Genomic DNA, 15776 nt, shown 5'->3' with positions numbered 1-15776 from the left:
AAAAAAACAAAACAAAACAAAAACTAAAGTTCAAGCAAATATAGGGAGGTCAAAGCTGGGGAGAAGGCGGAATTATCTCTGGCTAGAGTCTACAAGGCATTCGAGAGTCACCATCCATCCGACCTGGGAAAAAAACTTCTAAATGACACGGGTGGCTCTAACTAGTGATCTATGGGATGAATGAACTCCTTCACTTGGTTCTTGTTTTTGCAGTGCTAAGAATGGAACCCAGGGCCTTATACAGGCTGTATAAGTAACTACCAGGTCCCTGGTCCCACTCAGTTTTTCTTTTTTAATGAAAAATGTCACGCTCAGTTCTACACAAATTTTTCACCTAATTCAGATATCCGTGGGTCCAAGACATGCAGTGGTTCAAAGAGCCAGTGAAATAAACAAGAGGGAAGGAAAACTGCTAACACTCCACAATGGAAGTTGAACTACACAAAAACCCTACAGTAACCCAGAATCCAAAAGTCTAACCTATAATCCCAGAGTACCAAAGCTAAAGCAATGGCCACACCTTTTCCTCTTGTTCAGGAAAACCAGCAATGCATTGCCTCACATAAAGGAGACCCACAGCCCAAGAACGATGATGGTTTGTGATGCACTGTATGCTGAAACTGCATCAGGTCCTAGGGAGACTGAGACATATGAATGCCTATGAATAGTATGTGCCACTAAAAGCCATTCGGTGTGGTACTGGCCATACACAACCCCACACAAGAACACAACATGCTGTAAGAAATAGAACAAGCCAAGAACTCTCTGGGAGGAGGACTTATCTAGGCCCAGGGTTTTAAGTACTTCAGTGTAAGTGCAGTACATTGTGAGGAGGTATGAGACAGGGCGGGGGATGGATGGACGGATGGACAGACAGAGGCCCCAGAAATGTCATAATAATAAAGAGGGCTCCCTAAAGAGAAAAGGTGCATAATATAATATAACAAGGAATGGTCAAAGGGAAATGCAAAGAATGGATTTAACAAAAGCTTTTTTTTTTTTAGTAACTTCTAGAAAATACTCTAAAAATTCCTTGAAAGGAAAAGATTCTATAAACAAGCAGAAAGTGGGGGTCAGGGAGGCAGTGAAATTTGTGACCCTCACCATGAGAATAAAATATTTTGGGGGTAACATCTCAGAATCCCACAAAGGCCTCTGGATTTACAAGCTGCCCCTACAGTGTCATTTTAATTTGTGTAAATCTAAAACCAGAATAAATCAATTTTTACAGATAGTAAAGCTAGTATTTTCATTATTTGATTTATGGAAAACTGACTGCATTATGTTTCTGCATTTGATCAATTATGCAATTAGGTTTAGTGGTTCAATTCAATTACCTGCTCTGCCTGGTAGTCCTTCTCTGGATGTGTACTGCCATATAGCTATGGAATAGCTTAGGCTAGGGGAAAACATGGGTGGCTTTGGTGTCTGTCTTCCACTTGAACTCTGAGGCCCGCCACTTCCCTTGTAACGTGAAGTTAAAATGATTCATTGTGAAGCCTGTTTATCCATTCAACAAATAGGACTGAGCACTATCCCAGTGGGTGGGATGAGATACTGAGGGAGAAGACATACTGCTCTCTCTTACATGCTCCCCTGCCCTGCAGGGTAAATAGGAATTAGCGGAGAGGCACAGGAACAGCATCAGGTATAGCATGTGAGAAAACACAGCAGAGACAGAAAACAAGGCATATTTGAAGATATTACCAAAATGGAAACTAGCTGAAGCACACAGAGCAAGACTGACAGAGGTGAGGGCACAATCGAGGGCAAGGACATGCAAGGAAATATGCCACTGTAGGGCCGGCCCAGCTCACAGCTACCCTCTCATGTCACACAGGCCTGATGATAAAGAGTGTCCTGTCTTTCTGATCTGCCATAGTATCTGATAGTTTCCTTAACAACAATTTAAATAAGGCCCTGAAGGGATGGCTCAGTGGCTAGGAGCACCTACTTCTGTATCAGAAGAGCTGAGTTCAGATCCCCCCACCCTTGTCAGGGTATCACAAACACCTACAACTCCAGCTGCAAGGGCTCTGATGGCACCTGCTGCCTCCACGGGCATTCACACAAACACAAACAATAAGATAATTTTTTTAAGACAGAATAATTGGATGCAGACAAAACATCCATATACATAAAATAAAAATAATGAATGAGAGCAAAGAGAATGAAAACCTGAAGGTTGGTAGAAAAAAAAGAAAAACATTTGCTATGATGATCACGCAACCCAACACAACCCAAGGAATGTGGCTGCTACAGGTTACAACTTGTGTAGAATTCTCAAGAAATGTGCAATGCTAATCACTGCTCTGAGCCTGCTGAGTTCTCTTTCCTTTTCTCTTTTTTTGAGATCAGGTTTTGCTATGCAGGTAAGGCTGGACTAGAGGTCTTCTCAATCCTGTCTCCTGGGGATGGGTTTACAGCCATGGGCCACCATACTTGCCTGAGCCTACAACTTTAAAAAAAAAAAAAAAAATCAAAATAATCTCTTTTAAATATTATTATTTTGTAGTATTAAAAAAATTGTCAACCAAGAATATTTGTAGGAATTTGGGCAAAATTAAAAAAAAATTTTTTTTGGTTTGGGGAATTTAAAATTCTGTTTATTTGTTGGAGAGTTGAGCACATGCCACAGTACACTTATGGAGGTTGAAGAACAACGTGCAGAAGTTGGTTTCTCTTTCTAATATGGGTCCTGGGTACTGACTTCAGGTTGTCAGGCTTGGCAGCAAGTGCTGTTGTTACCTGCTAAGCCACTTCACTATGTAGCCCTGGATAGCTTGGCCTTGAACTCGTGACACTCAGTCTTGCCTCTGCCTCCTAAGTGCTGGGATTACAGTCATGAGTCCCTACCTAGAGCTCAAACTTACTTTACTGTTGTTGTCTGGTTCTCAGGGTTGAACCTAAGACTTCATGCACGCTAGGCAAACACACTGCCATTGAGTTATGTCCACTCATGTCCACTGGCCATGAGTTATGGCCAGAAAACCATTTTTTCCTCATTATAGATGGCTGTGACCCACCATGTGCTGGGAATTGAACTCAGGACCTCTGGAAGAACAGTCAGTGCTCTTAACCTCTGAGCCATCTCTCCAGCACCCAGAAAACCATTTTTAAACCATGGTTTGCTCTTTGTGGTATAATGTGATTTAATACAACATCATTTGATATTGTTCATCAGAAGCCTAGCATCCATTTCAGTAGTTCTCAATCTGGGGCCTCGACCCCAATAGTGCATATCAAACATTTACATTAAAATTCATAACAGTAACAAAATTACAGTTATGAAGTAGCGATGAAATAATTTTATGGTTGAGATCACCACAACATAAGGAACTGTATTAAAGGGTCTCACCATTGGGAAGGTTGGCAATCACTGCTCTATTTAGGTGTTTTGTTTTGTTTGGTTTGGTTTTGGTTTTGGTTTGGTTTGGTTTTTCAAGACAAGGTTTCTCTGTATAACCCTGACCATCCTGGAACTTGCTTTGTAGACCAGGCTAGCCTTGAACTCACTGAGCTCCACCTGCCTCTGCTTCCCAAGTGCTGGAATAAAAAGCATGTGCTACCACTGCCTGGGTAGCTTATTGTTTTTAAGGGAAGAAAAGTCCAAAGTTTACTAACTGTTCTTAATTGCTTATGACTTTAGTCATGCGTAAACATTATATTTAAAATGCTTATTTTAAAAAAGTAAACACTTGGGGCTGAAGAGATGGCTCAACAATTAAGGGCACTGGCTGTTCTTCCAAAGGACCCTGGTTGGACTCCTAGCACCCACACAGCAGTCCACAATTGTCTATAACTCCAAGCTCCAGAGATCTACACAGCCACTCAGAAAAAAACATCCATACACACAAAAATTTGAATGTTTGTTGTATTAGCTATTCACTGTACTCCTGGGTCCTTTTCCAAGAAAAATCAAAGCATGTACCTATACATGAATGTTTCTTGAAATAGCTTAAAATGAGAAACACCTCAAATGTACAAGTGTAGACAAATGGATAGGTAAACTAGTCTACTATGTGGTGGAGCCTAACTCAGCCAAGGGCGATCTCTGCTGGGCAGGTATAACATTGAGGAATCTCAAAATCTTAAGCTCAAAAACAGCCATACCTTTCCTCCACTGTGAGAAGAACAAACTGCATGGCTGCTATATAAGCATCTAGAAAAATGCAAATTAATGTATAGAGATGGAGAACAGTTAAGGCTTGATCTTCTGGGGGAGGGTAAATGTGGACGGGTTCCATCACACAAAAAAGTCATTTCTCCTGCCTGGATTGGCCAGATACATCGGCGCTTCCAGAAACACTCTGAGGAGAGAAGGTTTTTACATGGGCAAAGGAAAATTTAAAACTTGGGGAGAAAAGTCTTTACAGAATAAGATGAGATCTAGGAGAAAGCATATGCATATAACAAGGAAGACAGTTAGTTCTGGGCAGTTAGAGAGCTCAGAGCTGAAGGTGCTTGCTGCTTACCCGACAAGCTGAGGGTTTGATTCCCAAGTCTCATGGTGCCAAGGAGAGAACTGTCTCCTGCAGGCCGTCCTCACACCTCAACACATACCTTCCTTGTGAATGCACAGATAAACAAATAAACTTTTTTTTTTTTTTTTTTTAAGGTCTGTTCTGGGGATAGGGGCTATATCTATTTTAGGCTACAAATTCTGAGCCATTTAAACTAAACACTAAACTCACAAGAGTGGACACTCATTTGCCATGTAGTTTTTAGGGAGACTGAAAACTACCTAAGAGGACTTTTATATTCCACAATAATCCTTTTGTGCAGAAAGCTGGCTAGGGGATAAAAACTGGTCAGAGAATCTAAGAGCAGGGCCATGGGCTGCCTGACAGGAAAGAAACAGTCACTAATTACCTAGGGTCTCTTAATCTTTATGTATCACTAAACAGTTTTTCTTGGGTACTTCCCACATCTATTGAAAAATCTGCTTAGAAAACAAATACTATAAATATACTTGGAGACAAGACACAATTTATGTTATTTTGTTTTGGTTCTTTGAGACCCAGATTCATGTAGGCCAGACTGGCCTCAAACCAGCTAAATAATTCAGAAGGACCTTCAACTCCTCTGACCACCCTGCCCTCTGCCTCTACTTCCCTGGTGCTGTAATTACAGGCCTGCATCAAAACACCTAGCTACTATTTGGATGCTAGACTGAACACTTAACAATCCTAGTGCTCCAAATTGTCAGGAAAGCATATACTCAACATGAAACAGTCCAGAATGAGAGGCAAATATGGCTTAAGTGGCTTAAGGAGTGACCTTTTCAATCAGTCCACTCTAAATTCGGAGTGGGAACTGTTAAATGGCTTAGTGGGTAAAGGTGCTGCACCAAGCCTGACAACCCAAATTCAATCCCTGGAACCCAACTGGTAGAAGGAGAGAACCAAAAACACACACAAGCCTGAACACACACACGAGCTTGCGTGCGCGCGCGCACACACACACCCTTACTAACTAGTTAACTAATCAAGATCATTCTTGACTTGGGTCTTAGCTCTGACATAGCAATCAGATCCTGTTTTCTTTTTGTTCATTTGTGTGGGGGTGTACAAGGGATCAAACCCAGGGCCTTGTGCAATCTGCATATGTGTCCCAGTATTGCATTACCTTCTAGCCCTGTTAGAGTCCATTATTGTTTCCTCAAGTATCTTCTTTACTAGCTCCCAAAAGCAATCTACCTTGACATCATCTATGGGCAAGTTAATTTTCTCTAGTTCAGTCTTGTGCCCACATGCCCTCCCTCCCTACCTCCCTCTGAGTAGTACATGAAATGTATTCAGTAACATTAAGCATGAGATTACTTTCATTAGAAAACCTTAAATTTTACAAAGAGCTATTGAAAATACCAAGTTTAAGCTGATGACATGGTGGGTTTTGCATTATACGTTGGCCTAAAGAATACTAAATATTTGTTAATTGGTTCCTCAAGGATGAGTGACTACAGCTCATAACCCCTTTGAACAATGACAATATGCTGTCAAAAAACACAGACCCACCACTTACAGGGGTCTAGTCTAGCCACTGTGTACTTTGTGGTTTTAAATAAACTATAATCCTTGGAAAATTCTGCAAACTGGTAGTCTATCAGATTTCTTTTTCTTTTCTTTCTCTTTTTTTGGGGGAGGGGAGGGTACATGGTCTATATACCAGAAGCTGGCCTCAGACTTAAAATGTAACTAAAGGGGACTGTGCACCTTCTGTGAGTGGAATCACAGGTTTGTGCTACGAAGTCTATGGTGTAGTGCTATTGACTGAACCTGGGACTTCCTTTGCGCTAAGCCTCATCCCCTTTCAAGTAACATTTAACTGACTGAATGGTGTTTTGGTCCATAGCTTTCAAGAGGCAATGGCTAAGTGACATATACTATTCTAGCAGTGTGCAGATATGGGAAGCTGTTAGGTAAAAGAAATTTCCTATCTGTGACACTTGGTAGAAAGATACACTCAGGAAGAAGACTGAGTCTGCCTGCTACTGTTTTACAAATGAACAAGTCACTCTGTGACCATGAACATGCTGGTGTCTCACATCCACGAAACATCTAGTCTTCCTACTAGATTTTTTGTTTGTGAGAAACACAAGTTTGGCAGGGCAGTCATTGTTAGGTGAAAGTCCTTGGCACAGTGCAAGGAACAACAACAACTCTATAAAGCATCCGTAAGTTAGATGAAAAACTAACAATACCCCAATGTGTTCCAGAACATCATGTTAATATACAGAAATATAGAGAATGAAATTAATAGTGTGGCAAAAGTTTAAAAACAAAACTACGGAGAGGAAAATTTATCCTTGTCTTCTATCCCCAAGAATAACCATAGTCACTGGCAAGCAAGACCCTGTATGGGATCTCACACATACACACAAAGCTTCACTGCACTAGAGCCAGGTTTGGGGTCACCTGCCCACTCTGGTAGAAGCAAACAATAAGCCCACACAGCTACAGAAAAGGCTCAGGAGCAGAAACAAGTAAATCATTGCTAAGGGTTTGCACTGTTTTCTGTATGAATGAATAATGGTGGTAACAAAGAGCCTCCACAGAGAGAGCTGAGGTAACTGCCTCATGACATCAGTAAATGATTTCAGCACATACAAGAACTGGGTGACAGTCATTCAATCAGTCTAACGGATGGGGAAAGACCACAGGCATTAAAACTAAGAATCACGGCATACTTGAAGAACTCAAATTTTCAAATCCATGGCAGTTTAGTGTAAGCCCCAATAGTCACATTTTAGACCGACTTGTATCCTATTATTTGAGAGTTATTTATGAAAAAAGACAAATTATTTCCCATGCCCACTATTTACCATTGCTTCCAAACTGCATGACACCATAAGTGAAGCCAAACTTTCTGGGGTCTTCTTCCTTACACCCTTTTGAATGCAGGTGGCTGTGCACCTCTCAAAGGGAAAGCAGATGAGTGCTCAGTGCACCACAAGCGAGGTCCACAAACACAGCACACGAAGGGGAAGAGCCTTCAAACATGATGTGTGGAGTGTTAGCTCAGTGTACAAAGAACAAAGGCTAAAATATTGTGAAGTGAGCAAATGTGGCACATGATTTTGTGGCTTATATGTGTGTACACATGAGGTAGGATGTGTGTGGAGCACTGGAGGGAGTAAGCCTGTAGAGGTCAGAGGTTGACAAAAAGTATCTTCCTCAACACATTTCTGCCATATTTTTCAGACAGGGTTTTCCCTGAACATGGGCCTTATCATTTCAGCTAGGCTGACCAGCTGACCAGTCAACCCCAGGAATCCATCTGTACCTCCCCATACAGTGCCAGGGTCAGAGATGACGGTGATGGGGATTCAAACTCCACTGAGCCATCTCTCCAGCTGCCCACCTTTTGATCATTTTTATAACTGGCCAAAAGTTGATTTTAAAAACATTCAATGATGAGCAATCATGTCATTTCTCTTTTTCTTTTACACCCCTAGAAGAGAGTCTCTTAACTTGGGTACTTGGGGCTAGCAAAAGTAGATAAGCCAGATAAAACGGTGATATCTGAGTTAGAGGTCACAGGTCCTGGGATATGTTGTTAGTGTTTTTCATTGTAACATGTAAAAGTAGCCAAAGCTCTCTATGTAGCCCTGGCCATCCTGGAACTCACTCTGTAGACCAGGCTGGCCTCAAGATCAGAGATCGCTTTCCTTTGCATCCCCCCCCACAAGAGTGCTGGGATTAAAGGCATACATTACCACCACCCAGAAAGAATGGCAAATTCCAGTGCTGTCATGAAGGGTGCTAGCAGATTCCTAATGATTCAGGCCTCCTACTTTCCCTCTCTAGAGCAAAATACTTGAACTTGGTATGAGCAGAACAGCTACGTGAGACCACCAAGGTCTACCTCACTGGGGCTGTGTAAGACTGCTGGGGAGGGGCCTCAATGTCTCTGGTAGAGATTTTTCTACTTATAACACAGATGTCCCTAACAGCATATAGAGGTGTTTCAATTCCTATTCAGAAAGTTCTAGAGGAGAAGATAAATGGACAGGAAGCCCAATCACCCTTCTCAAGAGGACTGTGTCTTCATCATGAAAATATTAACATGTGTAACATGTGATCAAGAATAAGCTCCACCTTGAAGGTTTCATACTGAACACAGCATGCATGTTTAGAAATACAGAGGCTTGCGGTAGAAGGCTGCAAAGTTCCATTCAGCAGGGACAGCTGTGACTTCTTTCCAGAGCTGCTAAGCTCCCCTCTGGCAGTGACTTTTATGAAAGGGTTTATAAAAGTGAGCACTCTCACTTCTAACCCAAAGCCATGAGAGTAGCCATTTACTCTGAACCCACACAGCCTTGACACGGGCTGGGAGAGAGCTGCTTCTAAGAACTGCATGTCATGTTGTTCCTTGCCCTTTGCCATTTACTAAAACTGAACCTTCAGCCATGCTGCAGGGGATCTGCCAACATGGATGGCTACTAAACTGAGAGCTCTCTTTGTGCCCAAGGACCCAACTTGTATACAATACAAATGTGGAAGGGAACCCATCCAAGATTCTGAATGAGTGGGTCTCAAGTATGCACCATTATGGACACAAAATGCCTCACTGTGTTAGTCTGCTAGAGGTATCCTGCATTACATTTTGAGAAACACTTGAAGCCACAGAGCTATTTCTCTTTCAAACATATTGACACCACAAATGTGAAGGGAAAAAAAGCATACACAGCAAATGAGGCCACAGCAAACCCAAGTGCTCTAAGAAGTTAGTCAATCGCTAGAAGAAAACTGTTAACACGAGCCTGGATCCATAAGCAAAGCTCAGCATGGTAGCTGTGAATAAAAACCAACCACACAGTGCAGCCTCCAGAGAAGCACTCCAAAGCCATGACGGGGATATGGGGTGGAGGGGGCTGGTTAAGAGCACTTGCTGCTCTTACCAGACCCAGGTTCAGTTCCCAGCACCTGTAACAGTTTGTCGTTCTGGCTCTAGGGTACCTGTTACCTTCTTTTGGCCTCCAAGGGTAGCAGGCATATACACAGTGTACATACATACATGCAAGGAAAACACACACATAAAATAAAAATACACAAATCATTAAAAAATTATTATCTGGTATTTGATCTAAGGAAAAAATAATATGAACAGGAAAAAGTCTGAGCATTGTCTAGTGGGTCCTAGGATATGAAGTTCTAACTCCCAAATTTACACTGGACAGAACAAAGGATGGATGGATATCTATTTCCCACTCATCTCTGGATCCAAGACATAAAAATACATTAACACGTGTTTATTTTTTACGTATCTATTTCAAATCTGTATCGATGTCCTCCTAAAATCTTTAATGACACACAAAACTGTATCCCAAGTCTACCCATTCTTAGGATGGCTGTTAAATTGAGATAAAGTATCAATTAAGGAGACTAATGGGTTAAATCTATGACTACATGTCTCATTTGGAGAGCAACAGAAAAGCCATGTCCTCACAGAGGGGCCTGGCCTGTTGTTTACTGATGACAAAGAGCATGGATGTCGTAGCCAGTCAACGATGGAGATTCAGAAGGAAGCTGTCTGCACAAGTCTGAAGATGCCTTGTTGTGTGCTGTGCATAAAGTAACAACACCCAATACCTTCAGGGTGCACTCCTTGGGTTCATTTGATGATGGGTAACTGTCAACGAGAAAGGCTCTGATAAACCTACCAGGAGGAGTGCAAGCATCCGCAGGAGACTGGACAAATGTGGACCGCCTTTTGGTGGGCATGGGCAGAGCCATTTTCTGTTCTTTGTGTTTTGCCAGAGCAGCCTGAACCGCTTCTGTGTGGATATCTGAAAAGTCAAACATATGGATGTAAGGATTCAGGCATTATGTTGGCCTGCCCCTGCCACCTGGCAGAATGCACTCAGGCAGTACCCTGGTCAGCCCAGGGTTCCATGACTACTAGTTTGCACACAGGTGCAAAGGACCCCTTTAAAAGAAAGACCCCGCCCACTTATGCTCTCTTTCTACTCTCTTCTTCCCGCTCTCTTTCCTGCTGTTCTCCTGAGGCAGACAGGACTTTTCCTGTCTCCCTTCTCTTCTGCCCTCTCTCTGTGCCTCTTTACCTCTTTTCTCTTTCCTTCCCCTCCCTCCCCTTTCTAATAAAACTTCTCACTTAAGCTCTGTCTGCCTGGCATGTTTGTCCCTCCACGTCAGCCATGGAATCTGCCAAGGTTCCTTGAGTTTCCCATAATGGATTTATTTGTATTTGTGCTAGATGGTAACCTCTGAAGGATGAACTATTGGTACTTAGGTTGTTCAAAACCCCAAGGGGGAGGGTTAGGTGGCTTTATTTATCTTTTGATTCAGATCAATTAAGATAAAAACCAAAGAGATAGAGACAAAAAAAGTCAAGGGCAATTATACAGAGAAGAGTGAAGACCGATTACACAACTGTGGGACACACATGGCAAAGGGCTGACTAGAGGGGGTGGGAGTCTAGCAACTATCTGTGCTCAGAGGGAGCCTCACCTCTAAATGAATCAGAATTAATTCTAAGGAAAAAAATTAACATCTCCTAAACTGAAAATGTTGAATTAGAACACTTGCTACGAAAGTAGCTTAAGCTGAGCTGTCATCTGAAGGAACTTGGTTAAGATCCAGATGGTCTGTGCCACAGGAACAGAGGGGGTGGTTCTAGTCTACAAAGTCACAGGTAAATGTCATTCATCTGCCAGTCTGCACACAGCTCTGTCCTCTTGCATGTGTCACAGAAACCTCAAAATTAACATATTCCAAACAGAACTCTGACTTCTCCATCCCACTACAACAAAACCTGGATCACTCTACCCACAGCAAGATGCACTCTGCTACTGCTTTTTGTTTGCTTGTTTGGGTTTTGTTGAGGTTGTTGAGACAGAGTTCCTCTGTGTGCTTCTGGCTGTCCTGGAACTCCCTCTGTACACCAGGATGGCTTTGAACTCACACAGATCGCCTGCCTCTGCCTCCCAAGTGCTGGGATTAGAGGCATACGCCACCAGGCCTGGCCACTGATGAGTCTTACTTGCATTATGACACACAAATATTTGTGAACATGTCCATATCTATCTATACATGTATTAAAAGAGTCCCCAATATCTGATTTCATCCAGCAAAGAACTCCTTCTAATTTCCCCCTTTCCGTTTATAATTTCGAGGTCTCCAATATTTTATTTCACTCACTGGGTTTATAGAATGCTACACAAACAGTTACTTCAAAATTTGTTATATTAATCATTTTAAAAAATCTTCTAACTTGAGCTTGGTATCTGTTTATAATTCTGCCTTTTTTGTTTTTTTGAGACAGGGTTTCTCTGTCTAGCTTTGGAGCCTATCCTGGGGTTAAAGCTGGGGTTAAAAGCATGTGCCACCACTGCCCAGCATAATTCTCTTGTCTTTAGACTGGGAGTGTTTACGTAAAGAAAGCACTATAATCAAACATTGTTCAGGTTAATTCTCATGCTACACGTAGCCTGTTTAGTGTGGCTTCAGTATTCCCATGAACAAAACAATTACAGTTCCTTCCAAAACCTTAACATTACTACCAAAACTAAAACTATGCCAAAAGGTTTTTTAGAATAACAAACCCTTCACTGAGTGATAGTGGTGCATGCTTTTAATCCTGGAGGCAGGTGGATCTCTGTGAGTTTGAGGCCAGCCTGGTCTACAGAGTGCCAAGACAGGCTCCAAAGCTAAAAAAAAAAAAAAAAAAAAAAAAAAAAAAAAAAAAAAAAAAAGCCCTGCTTGAAAAATGGATAGTTGGATGGATGGACAGACAGCACTTCCAGGACTGGTGTTGTGACACATAACTTTAATCTCAACACTCAGGAGACAGAGGCAGGCAGATCTCTGAGTCTGGGGCTAGCCTGGTCTACAGAGTGAGTTCTAGGACAGCCAGGACAACAGAGAGAAACCCTGTGTTGGGAAAGAGGGAGGGAGGGAGGCAGGGAGGGAAAAGAAAAGGAAAGAAAAACAAAGGAAAAAACAAAACAACAACAAGACCCCATAAATCCTTCTTCTATCAATCAATCCTACAAACCCACCCTCAGAGGTAAACAGTCTCCCGTGGTGGTGTTTGGTGTATTTTTCCTGTTTCTAAAACAAAAGGCCACACATGCAAATGTCCTTTCTCACTGTCCTGCCTTTCCTATAGGAAGGGTAATGTTAGATGCAAATACTGCTCTTGGCTTTCTTCACTCAACAACACACCCTGGAAACCATCCTTCATCAGCTGCTGAGTGGTTTACTTGTTCTCTCTCTACCACATCCTACAGTCTATTTAAGCAGTGACCTGTTTGGGAATCTTAGTTATTTCCACTATTGTATAGTTATAACTAATGTAGGGAACCGATTTTAAAGCGTGCCACGTGCATGACCTGCAGTGTGTACATGCGCTCATGTGGGAGTCAGTTCTCCCTTGACAATGTGGGTCCTGGAGGCCTCTTCAGGGTTGATGACAAGTACCTGCATCCACTGAGCCATTTCCTCAGTCAAAGCAAGGCTTTTTGCACAAAGGTTTTTGTATTGAGAGCGGTATAGCAGTGAACTAAATTCCTGTAAGTAAGAATCCTAAATCATTTAGTGAACACACCTATAGGTTGTTTGTCCATTTGTTTGTTTTGAAACAGGGTTTAACTATGTAACCCTGGATGTCCTAGAATTCATAATTTAGATCAAAGCTGGCCTTCACTCAGAGATCTCTGCCTGTCTGTGTCTCCTATGCTACTGTACCTGGCACATTTTGTGTCAGATTTGTTTTATTTAAAACAAAACTCTATGTGGAGATGGGGCCCAGACAGTAGCCCAGACTGTTCTGAGACTCACTGTGTAGCTGGGGATAACCTTGATTCCTGAATCCCTCTGATGAGCACTAGGACTCAAGCTCATGGTGCTATGGCTGGCTCAGAAATGGCGGAGATGAAATCCAGGGGTTTGTGCATGCTAGGCACTCTATCACTGTGCTACACCCTTAACCTTATCCTATCATAGACAGTTCCTCCTTAGTTTTTACTATGTCATTTCTCTACCAGCAAAGTGTAAGCACACGTTTTCCTGTAGTCTTCATGTTCATGTGTGTACCCACGTGAATGTTTGCGTACATGCCTGCAGACACCAAAGGTCTGTTCCAGGTATCTCTATTTCTTTTCACTTTGTTTTTGGAGGATGTGTGTGTGTGGTGGTGGTGGGGGAGGTTTCTCTCACTGTACTGGGAGCTTGCCACTTTGGCTAGCTCCAGAGAGTGTCCCTGTCCCTGCCTTCCAGTGTTGGGGTGTCGTTACATGGGTGCTGGGGAACCTCCAACTGAGGCGGATCCACAGGCCCTTGGCTTCTCCCCCCCCCCAGTTGTTGCTGTTGTTTTTTGAGAATGCCATACATTGCCCAAACTGGTCTTGAACTTAAAATCTTCTTGCCTCTGCCTCTCAAATGCTAGAATTTCAATCATCCTCAATTATGTTCAAGTCTTGTTTAGCTTTTATTTTTCTCAATTTGAACAATGTTATATGTCATCACAGTTTCAATTTCTATTTCTTATTAGACATACTAAACATCTTTACAAAGGACCTATGATCCATTGTATGTGTTTAAACATGCTTCAGGTGATTTATTTATGTTTAGTGTGTGTTTAGATGTGTTTCAGGTAATTTATTCATCTGTTTAGTGTGTATAGGAATAAGCCTATGGTGGTTTGAATGAGAATGGCCCCATAGGCTCACAGATTTGAACACTTGGTCCCCAGTTGGTGGAACTGTTTGGGAAGGATTAGGGGGTGTGGCCTTGTTGGTGGAGCTGTGTCATTGAAGATAGGCTTTGAAGTTTCAAAAGCCCTCATCATTCCCAGTTAGCTCTCTCTCTGCCTTGTGATTTTTATCTCAAGATGTGAGCTTTCTCTGCTTCAGCTCTAACCCCGCTTTGGGGGGGGGGGCAGGAAAACAACTCACTCCCTGAGACTCTAAATCCTGATAAATGTTTTCCTTTATAAGTTGCCTTGGTCATGGTATCTCATCTCAATGGTAGGACAGTCATGGACTCACTCCCCAAAATTGCAAGTCCTAATAACTGTTTTCTTTTGCAAGTTCTCTTGGTCATGGAGTCTCATTTCAGTAACAGAATAGTCACTAAGACAGTACCAGTGGCCAGGTGCTTATAAAGAGGTCAGAGCCTGTTCATTCCTTCCACTACGTGAGTTTTAGGAAGTGAACGCAAGTCATCCGGCTTGGTGGCAAGTGCATTCACCCACTGAGGTAAAAATAAACATTCATGTCATTTGATCATTTTCCCCACCAACTTTTGGGTTTATTTTCCTTAACTTTTCTTCATATGTTAGGAATATACAAAATGCCAAGATGTAAATTTATACTGTTTTCCCACCTTCATAAAAAATTTTATGTTGCCTTTTACTGCACCAGAAAGTCTTTCTATATATAAAGTCCATGTGAGATGGTTTTCTTTGGTATGTGTATCCTTGTAGCATTCAGATCTCTAACCCAGAGAGGCGAAGGGGGAGACAGGATGTGCTCCAGAGCATCTCCCAGCTGTATGAGCACCGTATGTCAATAGTACATGAGCGCCCTGGTAACCTGCAAAGCCAGCTATACACCACACACTAAAGAGCCCCAGAAGTACACTGGTCTAAAGCTGAACTTGCTATTTTACCCCAGTAGTATGCCCACAGGCCTGTGTGCTGTACAAACTGTTCTAATTATGAGATCACTTTAATATAACATAGTTAATATACAGCTATTGCTCACACTTCTCTGTGTTTGCTAAGCCATTCTTCATTTTTCCAAACAAACCTCAAAAGTAAGTTCTTTGGCTTTGCAAATACTTTGATAATCCAACTCTATGCACCAAGAGGGGCAGGGAGACAGAATTTCAATCTTATAGTCCCCATTATCTGCTTTGATACGTCATTTTCTTTTGCACAAACAGCTATTTATCCTTCAGAAAGCTCAGGCAGCACCAACATGAAACCCATCCTCCACAGGATGCACCTTCCTGACTCTTAGATGCTGCCTTTTTACCCTGGGCTGTGAGAAGGACTCATGTTTTCATCTGTTTCTCCAGAATGCCATGCTGTGCTCAGACCACAGGAAGTGCTCCATCTCTGTCAGATCCACATTTTCTGTAGTCTGTAGTATATTAATACAGAAAGACCTGTGCCAGCCACCTAACACAAACAGAGAACCGATCTGGACAAAGACTAGATGAAAGAGGGAGGTACCGCTGTGTTTCTCTAACATAAAATCAGAAGGATCCAAACTGACGAGAATTTATAGTAGAACATGAAGTGATTCA

The 15776-nt window shown here is 42.2% G+C and overlaps 1 protein-coding gene across 2 annotated transcripts in view; it reads right to left on the bottom strand.

Annotated features, from left to right (window-relative positions):
• Dip2b (disco interacting protein 2 homolog B) overlaps window positions 1-15776 on the bottom strand; it is a 176541-nt gene that overhangs the window by 70258 nt on the left and 90507 nt on the right. For both annotated transcript variants that reach the window (XM_051189898.1, XM_051189899.1), the window contains exon 4: window positions 10166-10291. In XM_051189898.1, coding sequence (XP_051045855.1) covers window positions 10166-10291 — 126 coding nt within the window. The remainder of the gene's footprint in view (window positions 1-10165; window positions 10292-15776) is intronic.

This window comes from Phodopus roborovskii, unplaced genomic scaffold, assembly GCF_943737965.1.
Source record: "Phodopus roborovskii unplaced genomic scaffold, PHOROB, whole genome shotgun sequence".
NCBI lineage: Eukaryota > Metazoa > Chordata > Mammalia > Rodentia > Cricetidae > Phodopus > Phodopus roborovskii.
The sequence above is the reverse complement of the archived record's forward strand: the minus strand, read 5'-3'. Positions and strand labels throughout refer to the sequence as shown.